This window comes from Thunnus maccoyii, chromosome 2 (genome assembly GCF_910596095.1).
Source record: "Thunnus maccoyii chromosome 2, fThuMac1.1, whole genome shotgun sequence".
Lineage (NCBI taxonomy): Eukaryota > Metazoa > Chordata > Actinopteri > Scombriformes > Scombridae > Thunnus > Thunnus maccoyii.
The window spans coordinates 38,209,724-38,225,481 of NC_056534.1; the positions used below are offsets into that span (position 1 = coordinate 38,209,724).

Genomic DNA, 15,758 nt, shown 5'->3' on the forward strand with positions numbered 1-15,758 from the left:
CAAGGCCATTAGAATTACAGCAATTTGTTTATTTAATTACAGTTATATTGTCAGTGAATATTTACAGTGTTTTGAGCAATGCTTATATGTGGATATTTATAGTTTATCAATAAAATCTTAATTAATTTGAATAATAATTTGTGTCTAATATGTTTTTTCCACAAAAAAAGTTCAGTTACTTGTTTAAAATCCTTAAAATGACATTAAAATTCCAGAATATATGAATATGCAAATATTTTTCATTTCAAAAGTGTAACTGCTGGATAAAAGATGTCTCCTACTAAAGATGTCTCAAGTTTCCACATATTAGTTGAATACTGGACCACGATTGGATCCAAACCCGTTGTGATGTCACAAATCCTGCTTCCTTCGGCCTTGAAATCAGATTTTCAATGAGCACAGAGAAACTTTCCTCTTTCAGCAGATGAATGTGAAACAGCTTTCTAACACAAACACTATTCTGCACAGTGACGATCAAACATCCGACTGAAGGAACAAGAAAACATTTTGAGTGGAGGGGGACTTTACATTTATTTATCATTTCAACTGTAAAACAAAACAATAAAAACAACAACAACAACAAAACCAAACAAACAAAATAACATAATAAAAGTCAACATTAAATAACGTTTCTCGGGACCAGAGTATAAAACTGACAAAACGTCAGACTGAACATAAAAGGATCACGACAAAAAGCGACATGAATACAAAAAAACGCATAGCATTCACCAATGGAAAAAAAACTTATTACTTACTATCTCATAATTATGAGAAAAGATCTAAAAATTATGAGAAGATATCTAATAATTATGACTTACTATCTCAAATTACGATAAAGGATCTCTTAATTACGACTCATCCCATAATTATGAGAAAAAAATCTCAATATTACGAGAAAAGTTCTCATAATTATGACTTATCCCATAATTACAATAAAATATCTCAAAATGTACATGATCTCAGATGTTTCTTTGAGATGCAGGTGCAATTTCTTCCTCCACCGGTGGCTGCGTTCCAGTTAATCTACTGTATTGCGGATTCGTGGATCTCGCAGCGCATGGATAGGTCTACCGCAGCACCGTCAGCCTGTCTGGACGGCCGTGCCCATCAGCACGCTCTCCCGGTGTAGATCTGCGCTCGAGGCGGTCTGGAACGCGTCCTGTTCACGGCACGAAGCAGCAGCGGCAGCAGCAGCTGTCATGAGAATCAGCTGGACGAACAAGGAAGGGGATAAACAACAACACGACTCCGTCTTTCTAAATCAAGGTAAAATACTATATATTTGCGTGGAAACGACATGTTATATGCCGGTAAATATGGTGCATGGTATCTAGCTTGGTACCAGTTAGTTTAAAAACGGTTGTGCATTTCGTGACTCCCGTGCAGAATTAGCCGAGCTATCAACAGCTAGCCGTTAGCAAACTGGATAAGTTGGCTCGGTCTCGTGCCAGCAGGCATCTCGCACTGTGTGCCTTGTCATTGTTAAAAGATTTATCACTAAACTTTAACCGTGAGTACAAATGATGTGTGCACAATATAAATATCAAATCAAATCGTTTGTACCACACAAAGTCACAGAGCGTGGTAGCTACGGGCCTATCTGCAGCCACCCTTGCAAGGGACATTTAAATCCCATTGACTCTCGTGCATTCAGAAGTTAGCTAGCCAAACAGTTAGCTGTGCTTTCTCTTTCCTTGCTGCTGAACCTGTCGAGTCAGATCCGTTGAACACATATCAAATTCAAGTCGAAAGAGTAACCATCTAAATATAAGTTAGCTATTCAGCTGAGCTAGCGAGCTGCGCTGTTTGTTCAGCCATTACTTGGCATCACAACAAAAACGTAGGCTAGTTGGCTAGTTAGCTGGCTTGGCAGACAACAAAGATCGGCCAAGCTGCAGACGCTCAAGCAGAATTAAAAGCAAAGTTATAATACAGACGAGATTTATTTGCCCTACAGTGTGTTTATAGCTTTGTTTTTAATAAATTATACGCTCAAATACGCCCGAATAAAATAGTCCACGTTTAATACTATTGTTAAAATATGGACAAAGAGCAGAGATGTAAACACATTGTGTCTAAACACTGCAGCTGATTTAAGTAAATACTTGTTTCAGTCTGTCTGTTACATAATCGGGTCGCACGCCATTATAATGTGGTTTGCAGTGAAGTAGCGGTGTGAAGAAATATAAGGTTGGACATCACAACAGCTTCCCGCGGGGCAGTGTGATCCTTTGTCTGAACACACAGTAAAGTCAGAGTTGGGAGTGGGATGGGTGGATGGGACAAAAATCTGAAAAGGCTTGTTGGCATCAGCAGGGATCAAGGGATCAAATCGACATGTTGAATCTCTACTTCCATCTAGTGGTGAACCTGTCACTAACACGCACACCAGCCGCTTCATAGTCCGGCTGCACACCTGTTAATTACATCTAGTGCTACATGTTTAGTAATGATAAACATAAAGTTTGCATTAAGGGATTAGACAAAGATAAATTAAATGAGGGCATTTCCCCCATAAAGTAACAGTATTTATTAATTAACAGTAACACCAGTGTGATATTGTGTAGCATGAATCAATGTATGAGTCAATAGATTCCTGTTAGAAGTGTAAGAAATGTAAATTGAAATTGCAGATTAGCAGCAGTTAGAAAATGCTGGACACGAGTTTAAGTATGAAATATTTTTTTAAACTATTTTTGTTATTAACTTGGATTTAATTCTGCCATAAATACACTCATCAACCAAAAACCAGGTGACTGCAATCAACACAAAGTATAAACACTGTAAAATGAGGAGATTATGTTAATATGAACACACTAATTAATCACCAACAAGTTAAAACACATTAAGAATCCTAACAAACAAAAATGAATTATGTTTCAGTAACCAGGTGTTTCTGTTTCAGTATCTGTCTGTAATGTTATCTACAACATCTGTTCAGCACTAGATTATCTTTTACCATTTAAACAAAAAAACAAAAAAACTTCAGTTATTTTCTCATTTTTGAAGATTTTACTCTGTATAATAATCCTGTCACATAATTTATCCTTTACATTTCCATTAATAAAGTAATCCTTTATTTACCTAGCCCTACATAACAGAGTAATCAATATATTTTAGTTAACCCAATATCTGTCAACATCGAAATTTAAAAGTAACCATATAAGTTGATGTTGGAGCACATTTTTTATCTGTTAGTTTATATTTTTTTCAGGTTTCATCTGGTGAGGTGGCAGGATGGCGGGAGCAGAGGTGTTCACCCCTGCAAACCCCACCTGCAAGATTATGACCTTCAGGCCCACAATGGAGGAGTTCAAGGACTTCAACCAGTACCTGGTTTACATGGAGTCTCAGGGTGCACACCGCGCAGGTCTGGCTAAGGTAGGAAGTGTTTTCCATCTCAGCTTGGGCAAAATATCAACTTCCGGTTTTAGTCATTGAGAAAAAAGACATTCAGACATACAGAGTGACTTATCGTAATACAAGAGTAATCAGCTAGTTCCCCTCTTGGACATGGAGGGCCAACTGTTGCTTATTCCTAAAAAAAAAATAACTGTGTCCTGTTTTATTTTAAGCAACAAACAACCTTTTGCTCCTCTGTTTGTCCCCCAGGTGATTCCTCCTAAAGGCTGGAAGCCTCGTCGCACCTACGATGACATAGATGATCTGATGATCGATGCTCCCATCCAGCAGATGGTGGCCGGCCAATCAGGGCTCTTCACTCAATACAACATTCAGAAGAAACCTCTTAGTGTGCAGGAGTTCAGGCGACTAGCTAACAGTGACATGTGGGTATAACAGAGGACTTGTTTCTTTACTTGATTTTATGGAGGGGAGAGTAAAAGTTCACATACATACCACTGAATGTAAGCATTCATTTACATTCAGTGGTTAAAGTAAGTAAATATGCAACGTTTGTTGTGTGCAGCATGTGTGCCTGGTATATTATGAAAATGACTAATGTTAAACAATGTTTTTAGAAGACAGAATAGCCTCTAGAAGAAGACTGGGGACCTGGCTGAAAGAACTGGAGAGATACTTACTAACAACATCAATATCTGTGTGTCTCTTTGATGTTCATTGATCATCTTGTATAGTCTGTTTCCAACATAGCTGCCAAAAACAAAATTACACCGTCTTAAATGTTCTCCATTCATTCAGGTCATGTCTTTCCCTCAACAGGTACTGTACACCTCGCTACCTGAACTATGAAGATCTTGAGAGGAAGTACTGGAAGAACCTCACTTTTGTCTCCCCCATATATGGTGCTGATGTCAGTGGCAGCCTCTACGATGAGGTAGATTTTCTCTCTCTACGTATGTTCGTTCTTTTCTATCACTCGTCATTCAGGCCCCATTTACACCTGGTATTACCATGTCATCGGTACATGGATATATTATCTGGAGTTTTTACACTTACACATGGTATTAAAATGCGTTCTCATTTTCTCAGTTGTGTCTGCATTGTAATCTGTGCAGCCACAAACAGACGTCATTCACTTGTTTGCACGGGAAGACTTCTATCTACTGCGACTATTTGTAGCTCTTACAGGGCTCGCTTATTTGGCAGGAAGAGGCGGAGCTAGGTGACCTTTCAACTTACTGGGCTGATTTTTTTTCTTATGAATGTGGTCACGATGTACGGGTTGCATCTCCCCAGATCTGATCAGTGTGTGTGTCTGGCCTCCTCCAAATGTGGTTTGATCAGGTTGAATTTTCTGAATTGGTTCTGTCCAAATGAGACTTAATGGTGGAAAACACTGTTTCTAATATTTTGTCCACTCCATTAACATACATGAAGGGGGCAAAATATTAGGAACACTTTTCAATATAATGCACCAGTACAGCACCACCCAGTACGACCTCAATAATAAACATAAAGTAGAATTATCACCTTCTGACAATGTCAACAAAAACTGAAGCTGTAACAGCTTCTAAAAGTAGAATTTATGGCAGAGATGTTGTATTAGGTTTTACAGGTGTACCTAATAAAGTGGCTGCTGAGTGTATGTACAGTCATATAAAACATATTTGTTTGTATCTATCTAAAAAACGATGTAATTTCAATAATCATTAAGAATCAATCTAGGCATAGTGAATTTGACAGGGAGTGTCTGCCAACATCACTGAGTGCAATCTGATATTTCTTTTTAGTTTTTAGTTTTACTTAATGAAATTGGTCCGCAGTAGGCCTACATTCAAAATACAAAATTATGAAAATAACATTTTGTAAAGCAACTTCGATATGTTAGAATGATAAATAACAAGGACATGTAGCTGCATTGCAGCTTTTTTAAAATGGTGGATGTTGTGAAGTGCTCCAGTGTGTTTATAATGGCTGTGAATAGAGGATTGTCAGCGCTACTGTTATGGCAACTTGGAAAAACTTTCTTCATCTTCAGCATGAACAAAAAAGGCTTCTGAAGTTCAAATACAGTTTTCGGCTGCAAGCGACTCTTTCCAACAGCAGCACTGCAGAGGCGACACTGGACATTTGTAACTTAAATAGAAGCTAAGTGACCATTTTTTCCCCCAAAGTGGCACTAACTGCATCGCTCACTGATTCCCGCCATCACGGCATCGATATTTACAACATGAAACTCCTGATTCGTTCTGCTTCATATTTCACTTGCTCACAATAGGAAATAGTTATATAGTTTTAATGGAGAGCAAAAGGACAGATTTCACAGATGGTGCAACCATCTCGCAGCACAATGGGTTACATTATACTTTATGTTGCTGATACTGATTCAATTCAAAACTGTCACAGTCCACCGTGGACATCCATAAACCAGTCTAACCACTGTTTCTAACCACACAGGATGTGGAGGAGTGGAACATTGGCCACCTGAACTCTATCTTGGATGTTATTGAGGAGGACTGTGGTGTATCCATCCAGGGGGTCAACACTCCATATCTGTACTTTGGCATGTGGAAGACCACCTTCTCTTGGCACACAGAAGATATGGATCTGTACAGCATCAACTATCTCCACTTTGGAGAGCCCAAGTCCTGGTTAGTATGAAACAGGGATTTAGGTACAGCGGGTAGATACATAAAAAAGAAACAACTATGCAACATAATGCAAACCAACAACACCACAAAACACAGCCTGATCAACAGCACCTTCATAACAAAGTTACAATCAAAGTCAGCACACTAATCTTTACAAAAGTATTATATTATTTTACTAGTAGTGCTCTACTTTACTGGGGTACCAGTGATGCTTGTTGCTTTTTATATCATTCACAGTTAAAACCACTGCAGCTGACGCCAGTTAATCAGTTACCTCGACTTATTGGTGAAAGTAATAGAGAAGTATTAGAAGTGAACTTTATGGCTTTTTGTGTTATCCTGACTATCATGACTTAGCATGTTGTTAGCCTAACATGTTGTTAGCTGATGGTGTTAGTCAGTGATCTCATAGACAGAAGTGAATGTGGCTTGTTTTAGTGGTGGGCCAGTTATTGAGATGGTGCCCATCTGATGACACTGAACTCTTATACTCCATGTTTCTCAAACTAAATTAGTAATCCGTAAGGCAGTGAAACTAGAAAGATGGTGATGGTGGCTGGACAACTGAGTGGGTCATTGCATTCAAATGAAACTGCCTATCAAGCTAGATGGGCCAGCTATTGCAGGTTAGCCTGAGCAGATGTAAGTACTGATTAAGCAGTCGACTATCTGCTCTTTGCTTGTGCAGGTGTGGGAATCAAGGACAATGTAAAGGTGCGTTAGATCAGAGAAGTTTCTGATATAACAAGTGACTGTTTGTAAAACTTATAAACAGTTATTAGGGATGGTGGCTAGATTACTGAGCGGACCATTCAGGAGAAACTACATATCAAGCCAGCGGGGCCAGCCAGTGTAGGTTAGCCTGTGCAGATACAATGAAGATATAAAGGTGGCTGTATACTCTGTCAGATATTCTTCATTAAACACCCCCCCCCCCCCCCCCCCCGCACCTGTGCACGGCCATTTCTGTAACTTTCCAAAACGGACAAGCTGACATCCACCTCACACGGTCACTGGCCAGATGTGCAGAGGTGAGAAAGGAGTCGGGGTTTGAACTTCTCTCTCTAGCTCTCCTTTGTCATTCATGACACAACTATGTATGTCACTGTATATGTATGTGACGCTGTTCAGAACAACTATAAAAACCTTAAACACATTTGGTTTCCGAAATGGTCGGACAACACATCGTGTGAACCAGTTCTGATCGACCATAAATGGAGCTGAAGACTCGGTCAAGCTGTGGTGAGAGAAGGAGGTCAGAGTTACAGAATAGTGATGCTCTCTGCAGGGCCTGCTGATGAGTCAAAACATCATTTAACATAAATACTGGGCCTCTATAAGACTGTTCACCCAACTGTTGGCACATTTCATTATGTGTTTTGATAACTTTTTAAAGTTTGGCGCTCATAACTGAACTGTAATTTTTAATGGCAAGTGTCAAATCCAATCAAAACATTGGTTGTCTAGAAAAGACGGTGCACAGGCAGCTTGAGTGCTAACGAAGTATTTAGCCTACCATTAGCTAAATTTCACCACTGAAGTATTTTTGTACTTTGTGCATATTTAGTAGCTTTCCCATGTGTGGTTCTATCTGTTTTATTTCAATAGTTTCACTATTCTTGCTAGGATGGTGACGTATTAGTGATCAATCTTATGGGAGGATGTGTTCAGAGGTTAGTTTACAGTATGGTAAGCGTGGGAAACTGCTGCAAAATCCATCTTTAAAGTTCTTATCCAGATCTTCTTTCATGATTTAAAATTCTGAAACGCTTACAATCTCATAGTTTCCATCTTATTTACCCTGACATTGTGTTGCATAAAGCCCCAGGGTTTTGTTCCTTCAGTGCTTGTTTGCACACTGAGAAGGTGGCCACCTGCAATAAGTGAGAGTCCAGGTGTTAGTGAGCTTAATAGAATAAGTACAACAAATGCATCAGCAGGGATTAGATTACACATCCAGGCGGCGTGTGTGTTAATGTGTTATTCTCAAAGGGTAGAAGCATATGGTTTGATTTCTTGGAGGCTGTCGTTGTTGTCTGTAATGGAACAAGGCAAAATTTAATATTTTAACCAGTCAGCCAATCCGATGCTCTGTTTCTGGCCCTGAATGAGAGATGATGCGTCTCTTTCTCAGCTTTTTACTGAGTAAAAGTCAAGGAAGAGGTTGAAATCAATAACATATATGTGAATTTTAGGTATAGATACGACATTTACTCACTCTGATGTTACCATACTTGGCCAGAGTTCATGGAAACATGATGAAAGCAGTCACAGTCCAGTTTTTACATCGGTAACATTGGTACAACAGTTCCGTTCTTTAAGAAAAGAGGAGCTGGGGTTTAAAGAGGCATATGTTAAAGTGATAAAGTGAAAGAAGAGGTGAAGAATGCAGGTAGATGAAAATGGAGTTTGCTTTTTATTTCTTTCTCAGCTTGGCTCGCTCCATTTTTCTCTCCCTCATGCCCTGGAGGGAGTTCTGCTCATTAGAGCAGTGAGCCCTGCAACCCCACAGGGATCAGTGTCACAGCCAGACAGTGACACACACACTCACAAAGAGCAGCCTAGTGCGCCAAGTACCCCACACACACACACACACACACACACTTGCATACCCTTATCATCTCGCGCATACACACACACTGACGTACAGTCTTTCATCTTACTGCTATTTTGACATCTCGTCCCCGGAGGAGAGTGGCTTAAAGATGCACCCCTCTCACCTCTTCTCAATCCCTTACCCCTCCAACTCCCCTATGTCACCTTTACCTGAGGTTGCCTCTGCCTCTCACCCTGTCTCTCACTGCTCTGTTAAGCTGACAGATGATATGATAGAAATGCCACAGACCTGAGGGCGGATGGTGCTGCTCACATGGAATGCCTAGTCAAACCTTGAGGGAATTCTGTCACACTCCTTGGGTTTCTCGCCGGGAACATCGGGAATAGTTTGAATTCAGGTTGCGTCAGCAGCGTGGCACCAGAAAATGCAGAATAAGATCAAAATGAGAGTCTGTGAACTGCTTTACACAACAGCAATTAGTGATGGTGATTTTCTCCCTGCTAGAGACAGAACCAGGCTTAATGTTGTGAAATATTACAGAAATGAAGTACGTTAGACAGTCTAAACTGTAGAATCAGCATTTCCATGGAGAAGCTAATAGCAGGCAGGTCATGTGAGTAACATTTTATACAGTAAATTTCGATGAGATCAGGGAAACAGCCTTTCTGTATGTTGGAATGATGAAAGCTTTATAAATGATGTTTTATTAGCAGTGCGAGGTGGAAAAAAGTTGATCTGCCTTCTTGCATTTATTCATTTATCCGCCACATGATGGCAGTCTTGAAACTGCAACGTCTCTTCTTGAAAACTTTCCTGCAACTATAATGAACAATGCATGTTCAGAGTTTCACATGCACAGACAAAAATACTTCTGTTTGCTCCATATATCTCTCTCTCTCTGTTGTCTCTAACAGGTATGCCATCCCCCCTGAGCATGGGAAGAGACTGGAGCGTCTGGCTACAGGTAGGGGAGGGGGTCATTAAAAAATTATTAAATAACAATTTCAGCAGACAGAAGCAGGTCTGCATTAAAGAACAAAGAGCAGCACATGAATTAAACACAGAAGTGAGAGGGCACCAGAGATATCGGCAAAGCTGAAGAAGCAGCATCCTAATGAGCACAAACACGCAGAAAGTGCTGCTAGTAGAGGAAACTGTAAACCGTACAAAGAAACATAATGTATTGACAGACCACTTAGAGAAAATCTATACTATATGGTAGACTTAATACACCGTCCTGCATACAAATACAACCAGAGCTTAATTATTGTTGAAGTCTTTTAAAGAAGCTCAGCTGAGGCCTCTGCTGTTACATGTTCCATGTAAAGTTGATGTAAAATCTAATTATTAGGTTTCAGCTTGAAATGTTGATTTCTTCACTGAATGAGTGAAGAACAGAAAACGATGAGAAATTACACATGAAGGCTTCTAGTGAACCAGGTTAAATGATGAGGAAGTTATCTGCTGGTTATAAATCGCTGTATGAAAAGTAATATCGACATTGATCTTCAATGATTTAAGCTATTGGATGATTGACAGGACATGAATCGTTGACTCCTGATAAAGTGTTTATTAAGTCATTTATCAGGTAAAAAGACTGAATTTTAACTGAAATGAGCAATTTGAAGACATAATTGTGTTCTATGGTAAACTGTTTAGTTATTGTGAGACATTTTATAAAGAAATTAATCGATTCATTTAAACAAGCAACTGATTAATCAGTAATTCAAATAATGAAGAGTTATTCTACTGAAAAGAAAGTTTTGTTTATAATTATTTGAAGTGTTGCAACCAGGAAAAGTTCATCGCTTTTTAGTTTTTCTTCATCATGTGTCTTTTTTTTCTGGACTAAGTCTGTTAATGGAGTGTGTGTGTGTGTCTGTGCGTGTGTGTGTGCGTGTGCGTGTGCGTGTGTGCGTGTGCGTGTGCGTGTGTGCGTGTGCGTGCGTGCGTGCGTGTGCGTGTGTGTGTGCATGCATGTTTTTATCAGGTTTCTTTCCCAATAGCTTTAAGGGATGTGAAGCTTTTCTTCGTCACAAGATGACTCTAATCTCCCCTTCCATACTGAAGAAGTATGGCATTCCCTTTGATAAGGTAGGCTCTCAACCCCTTTGAAAAATGACTCTCAGTCCTCTTCTTGCCATTTCAAACTATTTATGAACTTAGTGAAAACAGGTTTTCCTGCCACTAACATTAGTCCTGCTCATTTTGATTGATTGCAGGAATCTAATTTGTGTATTTATTTTCTTTAATTTGTCATTAAAAAGACAAAAGGAAAAGCTCATTTTTCATCTCTTTCTCCTTCTTAAACATAAACTGCCAGATTACTCAGGAAGCTGGAGAGTTTATGATCACCTTTCCTTACGGCTACCATGCTGGCTTCAATCATGGTTTCAACTGTGCTGAGTCGACCAACTTTGCCACCGTGCGCTGGATAGACTATGGCAAGGTTGCTACGCAGGTATCATTCAGCTTCCATCAGTCTTACTACGTATATCTGATGAAGTGTCTTGGGTTTCAGTGCAATTCATTTCAGTTACCTTCTTAACTTCATAGAGTATCAGACAGAACAGAATAGACTGTGATTTCAGCTTAAGAGTGAACAGTCTTGCACACAAAGCAAGCCCTCTTTATGTTTCTGTAAAGCAGAGGTAATATTTGCCCCCCTTCTCTTTCCCTCCTCTAGTGCACATGTAGCAAGGACATGGTAAAGATATCCATGGAACCCTTTGTGAAGCGTTTTCAACCTGACCGGTATCCAAACTGGATGCTGGGCAAAGATTCAACACCTATTGACCACACATTTGCCACTCCTAGTAGTACACCTGAGCTGCAGAGCTGGTTGCAGAGGCGCCGCAAGACAAAACCTGCTAATAAAGGGTACTTTATTCCTACTCAGACAATGTTTCTTATGTTATTCATGCAATACTGTTTAAAGGTTCTATATGTAAGAATCAGAAACTCCTTCTCATTAGTGACACCGATGGCCGTTATTTGAGCTGCTTTCAGCATCCTGTTGCTCGCAAAATGCTTTTACTCCGTCAGCGCGAGCAAGCGATGGTGCGAGACTATCGCAGGTGATGTCTTTTTCCTCGCTTACGCTTTTCATAATAACATAAAAGATCTCTAACGTTGTGTTGCGCCGTGCTTCCGCAAAGCATCGCTCACTCCCAGTAAGTCAGCCCCGGACCTGCTGTACACGTGCACACTCACACACAAACAGACACACAGAGCAAATGCACAGAGGCTCCTGCTTCGCTGTGAGAGTCAATGCACGCTGCCCAACCCGCAAAAATACGCGTTAATCAACCACTCGAACCCGACCCAACCTGCAAACTGCCAACTGTGTTTACAAACCGTATTACCAGACACCAGGAGGCTCAGCGAGCTGTGGCTGAGGAGCAACACGCTGTGGCCGGAGAGAAACATGTCGCGGTTTTGTTATGAAATGTGTGCTGGTCGACCAGAAACAGTGATAGCTGTCACGGTTAGGCAGCTAGCTACCAGCCAACCTGATGGAGAACAGAGCTGGAGAGCTGATATCTGCAGGGTGTTTCTAGTCGGATAAGTTAGCACAGTTTGTTAACGTTAACGGGAGAAAGGCGAGGCACTCAGGAGCACGCCAAAACATCACATCCTTTGAATTTTCGCAGAAAAACCGGCCCAAGTCCTTCACATAGAAATCAGTCCACAGACTGTTACAGGCAGCCGAGAAAGTCGGGGAAGGTCTCTTCTTTTAAGTTGCGTTACAACCCGTTTACTCACCGGCAATAAAAAAACTATCAATACATGAACATATAGAGCCTTTAAGACAGTTGGTCTGCTGCTGCTTATAGTGTTAGAGGGGTTTAAATCTGGAGCAGAAGTGGTGGAACCTTCGATGTAAAAGTATAGTTTTGTCCTCTGTCACCTCTGATGTTTCTTCTAAACTGTCTGCTAAATGTAAGACAACAGCCAGCAGCTGGTTAGCTTAGCTAAGCATAAAAACTGGACCACTGCCTGGACAACACCTCTAAAGCTCACAAATGAACACATTATATCTCGTTTGTTTAATCCGTAGACAAAGCAAAATGTAAAAATGACAATATGTCTGTTTATGGGGTGCATAAATAGGAGGTATGAATTAATGCTGCTGCAGTTACTGTCCGATCCAAAAGGTGACGTAAGGTAACGTGTCTGATTAAAACTACACGTCAGTGAAAGAACTGCTTCCCCTTGTGGACCTGGTTGACGTGATTAAGTGAGTTTATGAGAGAATTACAACTCAGTTCCAGCTGATTTGCATTTAATAAAAATACTGTTTTATAGTTAATGACTACACAGTGATAGGGCATTATATTAATAACTAATTCCACTCCTCATTGGTGTCATTAAAGACAGACAACTGAAATGTTGTATCAGGACAGTATTAAAACCTTGGTGCCTGTGTCGGTGACCGTGGTGTGTTGGCTGCTGATTTAATATATGTGGCCAGAAATATCTGGCAACTGCAAATGTCAAACACCCTCATCTCCAAAGTCACAAAATTCCACATTGCCTTCATTGCTTTTCAGTGTTAATCAGAGTTTTAAGTTCTTCTTCTTCTTCTTCTTTGATCCCTCCCTCTCTTTTCCTACAGCAGCACCCACTCTCGAATGCGCTCCAAGCGTCTCAGAACCACAGAGGAGCCCGTCGGACTGGATGGCAGCTCGGCTCTGAGCGGCAGCAAGAGGAAAGGCCTGGGTGGTCCGCCTGGGCCCAAGGTGCGAAGGTCTGTAGCAGGGCCAGCCTGCAGGGCAGAAAAGGTGGAGGAAGAGGAGATAGAGGAGAAAAAAGAAGGCAGGGAAGCTGAGTCAAAGCACAACCAGAATCATAACTCTGCTCAGCTTTCTGGTAAGAGACTCTAGAAGGTATTTGAGACTTTGGATATCACTTTGATCTAAAGAGTGAACAAACTTGGCTGGCAGTGAGTGCATGTGTGTATTCTGTGCATGATTGAAACAGTGTGTCTGAGTGTCTGCAGTATCTTCCTGTATTCACTTCACTGAGAAACATTTTTATACTCCTTGTGTATATTGTATATCACTCATTGTATTTGTACCTTTATCCTCTACAGGTGCTTGCAGACAGATGTGTGTGGTCAAGGTGAACCGAGTAGAGAGTAACAGTTTGGGCTTTTCTAGCGTGGATCCCAAAAACTCCTGCTCCAGCTCCTGTCCCTCCCCTGCCTCACCAGTAAAAAATGAGCTAAAGGTGGAGACAGACACTCATATTGACCCTCAACACCTCTCAGGGTCAGGGGTCACAAGCAGGACTCCTGAAGGACTCAGACATTGGCCTGAGGCTACACAGATGCATCCGGGAATTAATGAGCCAAGGTGTTGCTCTCCTGAACCACAAGACCTCTCAACCTCTCAGGATTGCTCTACCAGGGCTGCTCCCCTGGAGGCCTCTGAACTCAGCTCATCTTCCCACACAACAAACACACAGATGGACTTGTGTCCTCCTGACTCTGAAGCTCAGACATCTAGTTCCTCATGTCGAGAAGACTCTTTAAGCCTAGCACCAAACACTGAGAGCAGTATGGACACAGGTACTGAGAATCACACTAACAACACTGCTAAAGCAGAGAAAATGGACACTGCTGACTCAAAACATATCAATCCACACTCCACTACAGAAGCACTTTATGATCTCAAAACTGAGCCAGTAGAGGGGGGTAGTTGCACACCATGTGGCCCTTCTTCCTCTTCAGGACACAGTTGCAGTTTAGAAAACAGCAGCACTGAGGAAAGTATTTTCCCTCCTCTGCTACAGAGGAATGCAGGGGATATGCCACATCTCACTCCTGAGCCAGCAGATAAGGTTGGAATCTGTCCATTACCTCCCGTACTGACCCAAGAGATGCCCTCCCTCACCCCCGCTGACGATGGGTTAACTGACGGCCCGAAATCTAGAACGTACACTCACCAGGTTGCACCTGTGCTTCAGCGGGAGACGCCAGCTGGCTCCCCATCTTCACATGGAGCCAAACAGGAGGAGACAGACACTGACTTAATCATGTCAAAAGAATCTTTTAGTGCAGAACACGCCAACAACTGGCATTTAGATTCGCCGTATAATTGTGACGGGACAGCGGTGTCTGGTTTAGAACGTAGCACAGCTCATTTAACTAGCAATGCTATGCACAAAATAACATCTGGTGGCGTCCAGGAAATGCTAATAATGCCAGAAATTGCTGCAGTAAAAGATCATACAAAGCTAGAAAATCTTAGTCCTGGACAGAATGATGCCTCCTCTCGCCATCTTGTTCAGAGCATTGCACCTCAAACAGAGCAGCAGTCCAGTTTAGCCGAGTTAACAAGTAAAGATAACTCCAGGGACTCAGCTCAAAGTGCATTCAGTCTAAGAAGCACTGGCTCTCTTTTGACTGGTACCTCAAACAATAATCCCCAGGCCCCTTCACCTCCGGTATGCACTCAAAACAACAGTCACTCAGCGTTACAACTCCAGCACACTACATACTCCCCTTCACATTGTACCTCATACATAGAACCCAAACCCTTCTCCAGCAGCATTTGGAAAAACTTCAACTCCCAGAGTCCTGCAGTACTCATCCAGAGTCTCAACCCAGAACTCCCCTCTGACTTCACCCATGACCCCCTACCTTACACCATGTGGACTGAACCACAGTGCAAAGAGGTCACAGACCTGGAGGACCCAGGACAAGACCTCCGTGAGTCAGAGAACCAGGAGGAGGAAGCTGGGCCTCTGACCTGGGCCCAGCTCGAGCCCACATCTTTAGTTTCAGTCGGTGCTGTCGAGCCCCTGGGGCTTTGTGGAGATTATGAGCTCCACAGAGGGGAAACAGAGGGGGCTGAAGCCCTTTCCCTGTGCAGGGAGCTGGGGAGACAGAGGGAGACAGAGGAGAGTCTGCACTCAGATGCTGCTGTTTCACCCCTAGTGATGGGAGTAGGAGAACAGGACGGGGTGTCCGATATGGAAGAAGGGGGGTCTGATGGTGAAGAGGCGGAGCAGCAAAGTAGTGCCAAGGGGGAGACCAGTAGTGACTCATCTGACGAAGAGGAGGAAGAAGAGGAGGAAAATGATACAAGCAACTACGAGTGTGATGAATCAGGCCTGGAACCTGGGGAGGTTTGTGCTGTGAGTGTTTTGTCTTGTCCACACACAGTCAAACACACATTCAG

At 41.8% G+C, this 15,758-nt stretch overlaps 1 protein-coding gene across 10 annotated transcripts in view; it reads left to right on the plus strand.

Moving 5' to 3' along the window:
* Positions 1–807: 807 nt before the first annotated feature.
* kdm4c (lysine (K)-specific demethylase 4C) overlaps positions 808–15,758 on the plus strand; it is a 30,920-nt gene continuing 15,969 nt past the window's right edge. For 3 of the 10 annotated variants that reach the window (XM_042436957.1, XM_042437028.1, XM_042437019.1), the window contains exons 1-11: positions 809–1,266; positions 3,215–3,381; positions 3,613–3,788; positions 4,183–4,297; positions 5,821–6,014; positions 9,486–9,535; positions 10,562–10,665; positions 10,895–11,032; positions 11,258–11,451; positions 13,190–13,443; positions 13,667–15,714. In XM_042436957.1, the coding sequence (XP_042292891.1) occupies positions 3,238–3,381; positions 3,613–3,788; positions 4,183–4,297; positions 5,821–6,014; positions 9,486–9,535; positions 10,562–10,665; positions 10,895–11,032; positions 11,258–11,451; positions 13,190–13,443; positions 13,667–15,714 (3,417 nt within the window). In that variant the 5' untranslated portion in view covers positions 809–1,266; positions 3,215–3,237. Of the gene's footprint in view, positions 1,267–3,214; positions 3,382–3,612; positions 3,789–4,182; positions 4,298–5,820; positions 6,015–9,485; positions 9,536–10,561; positions 10,666–10,894; positions 11,033–11,257; positions 11,452–13,189; positions 13,444–13,666; positions 15,715–15,758 lie in introns of all 10 variants that reach the window. The other 7 variants (XM_042436988.1, XM_042436974.1, XM_042436980.1 and 4 more) reach the window with 6 other exon arrangements.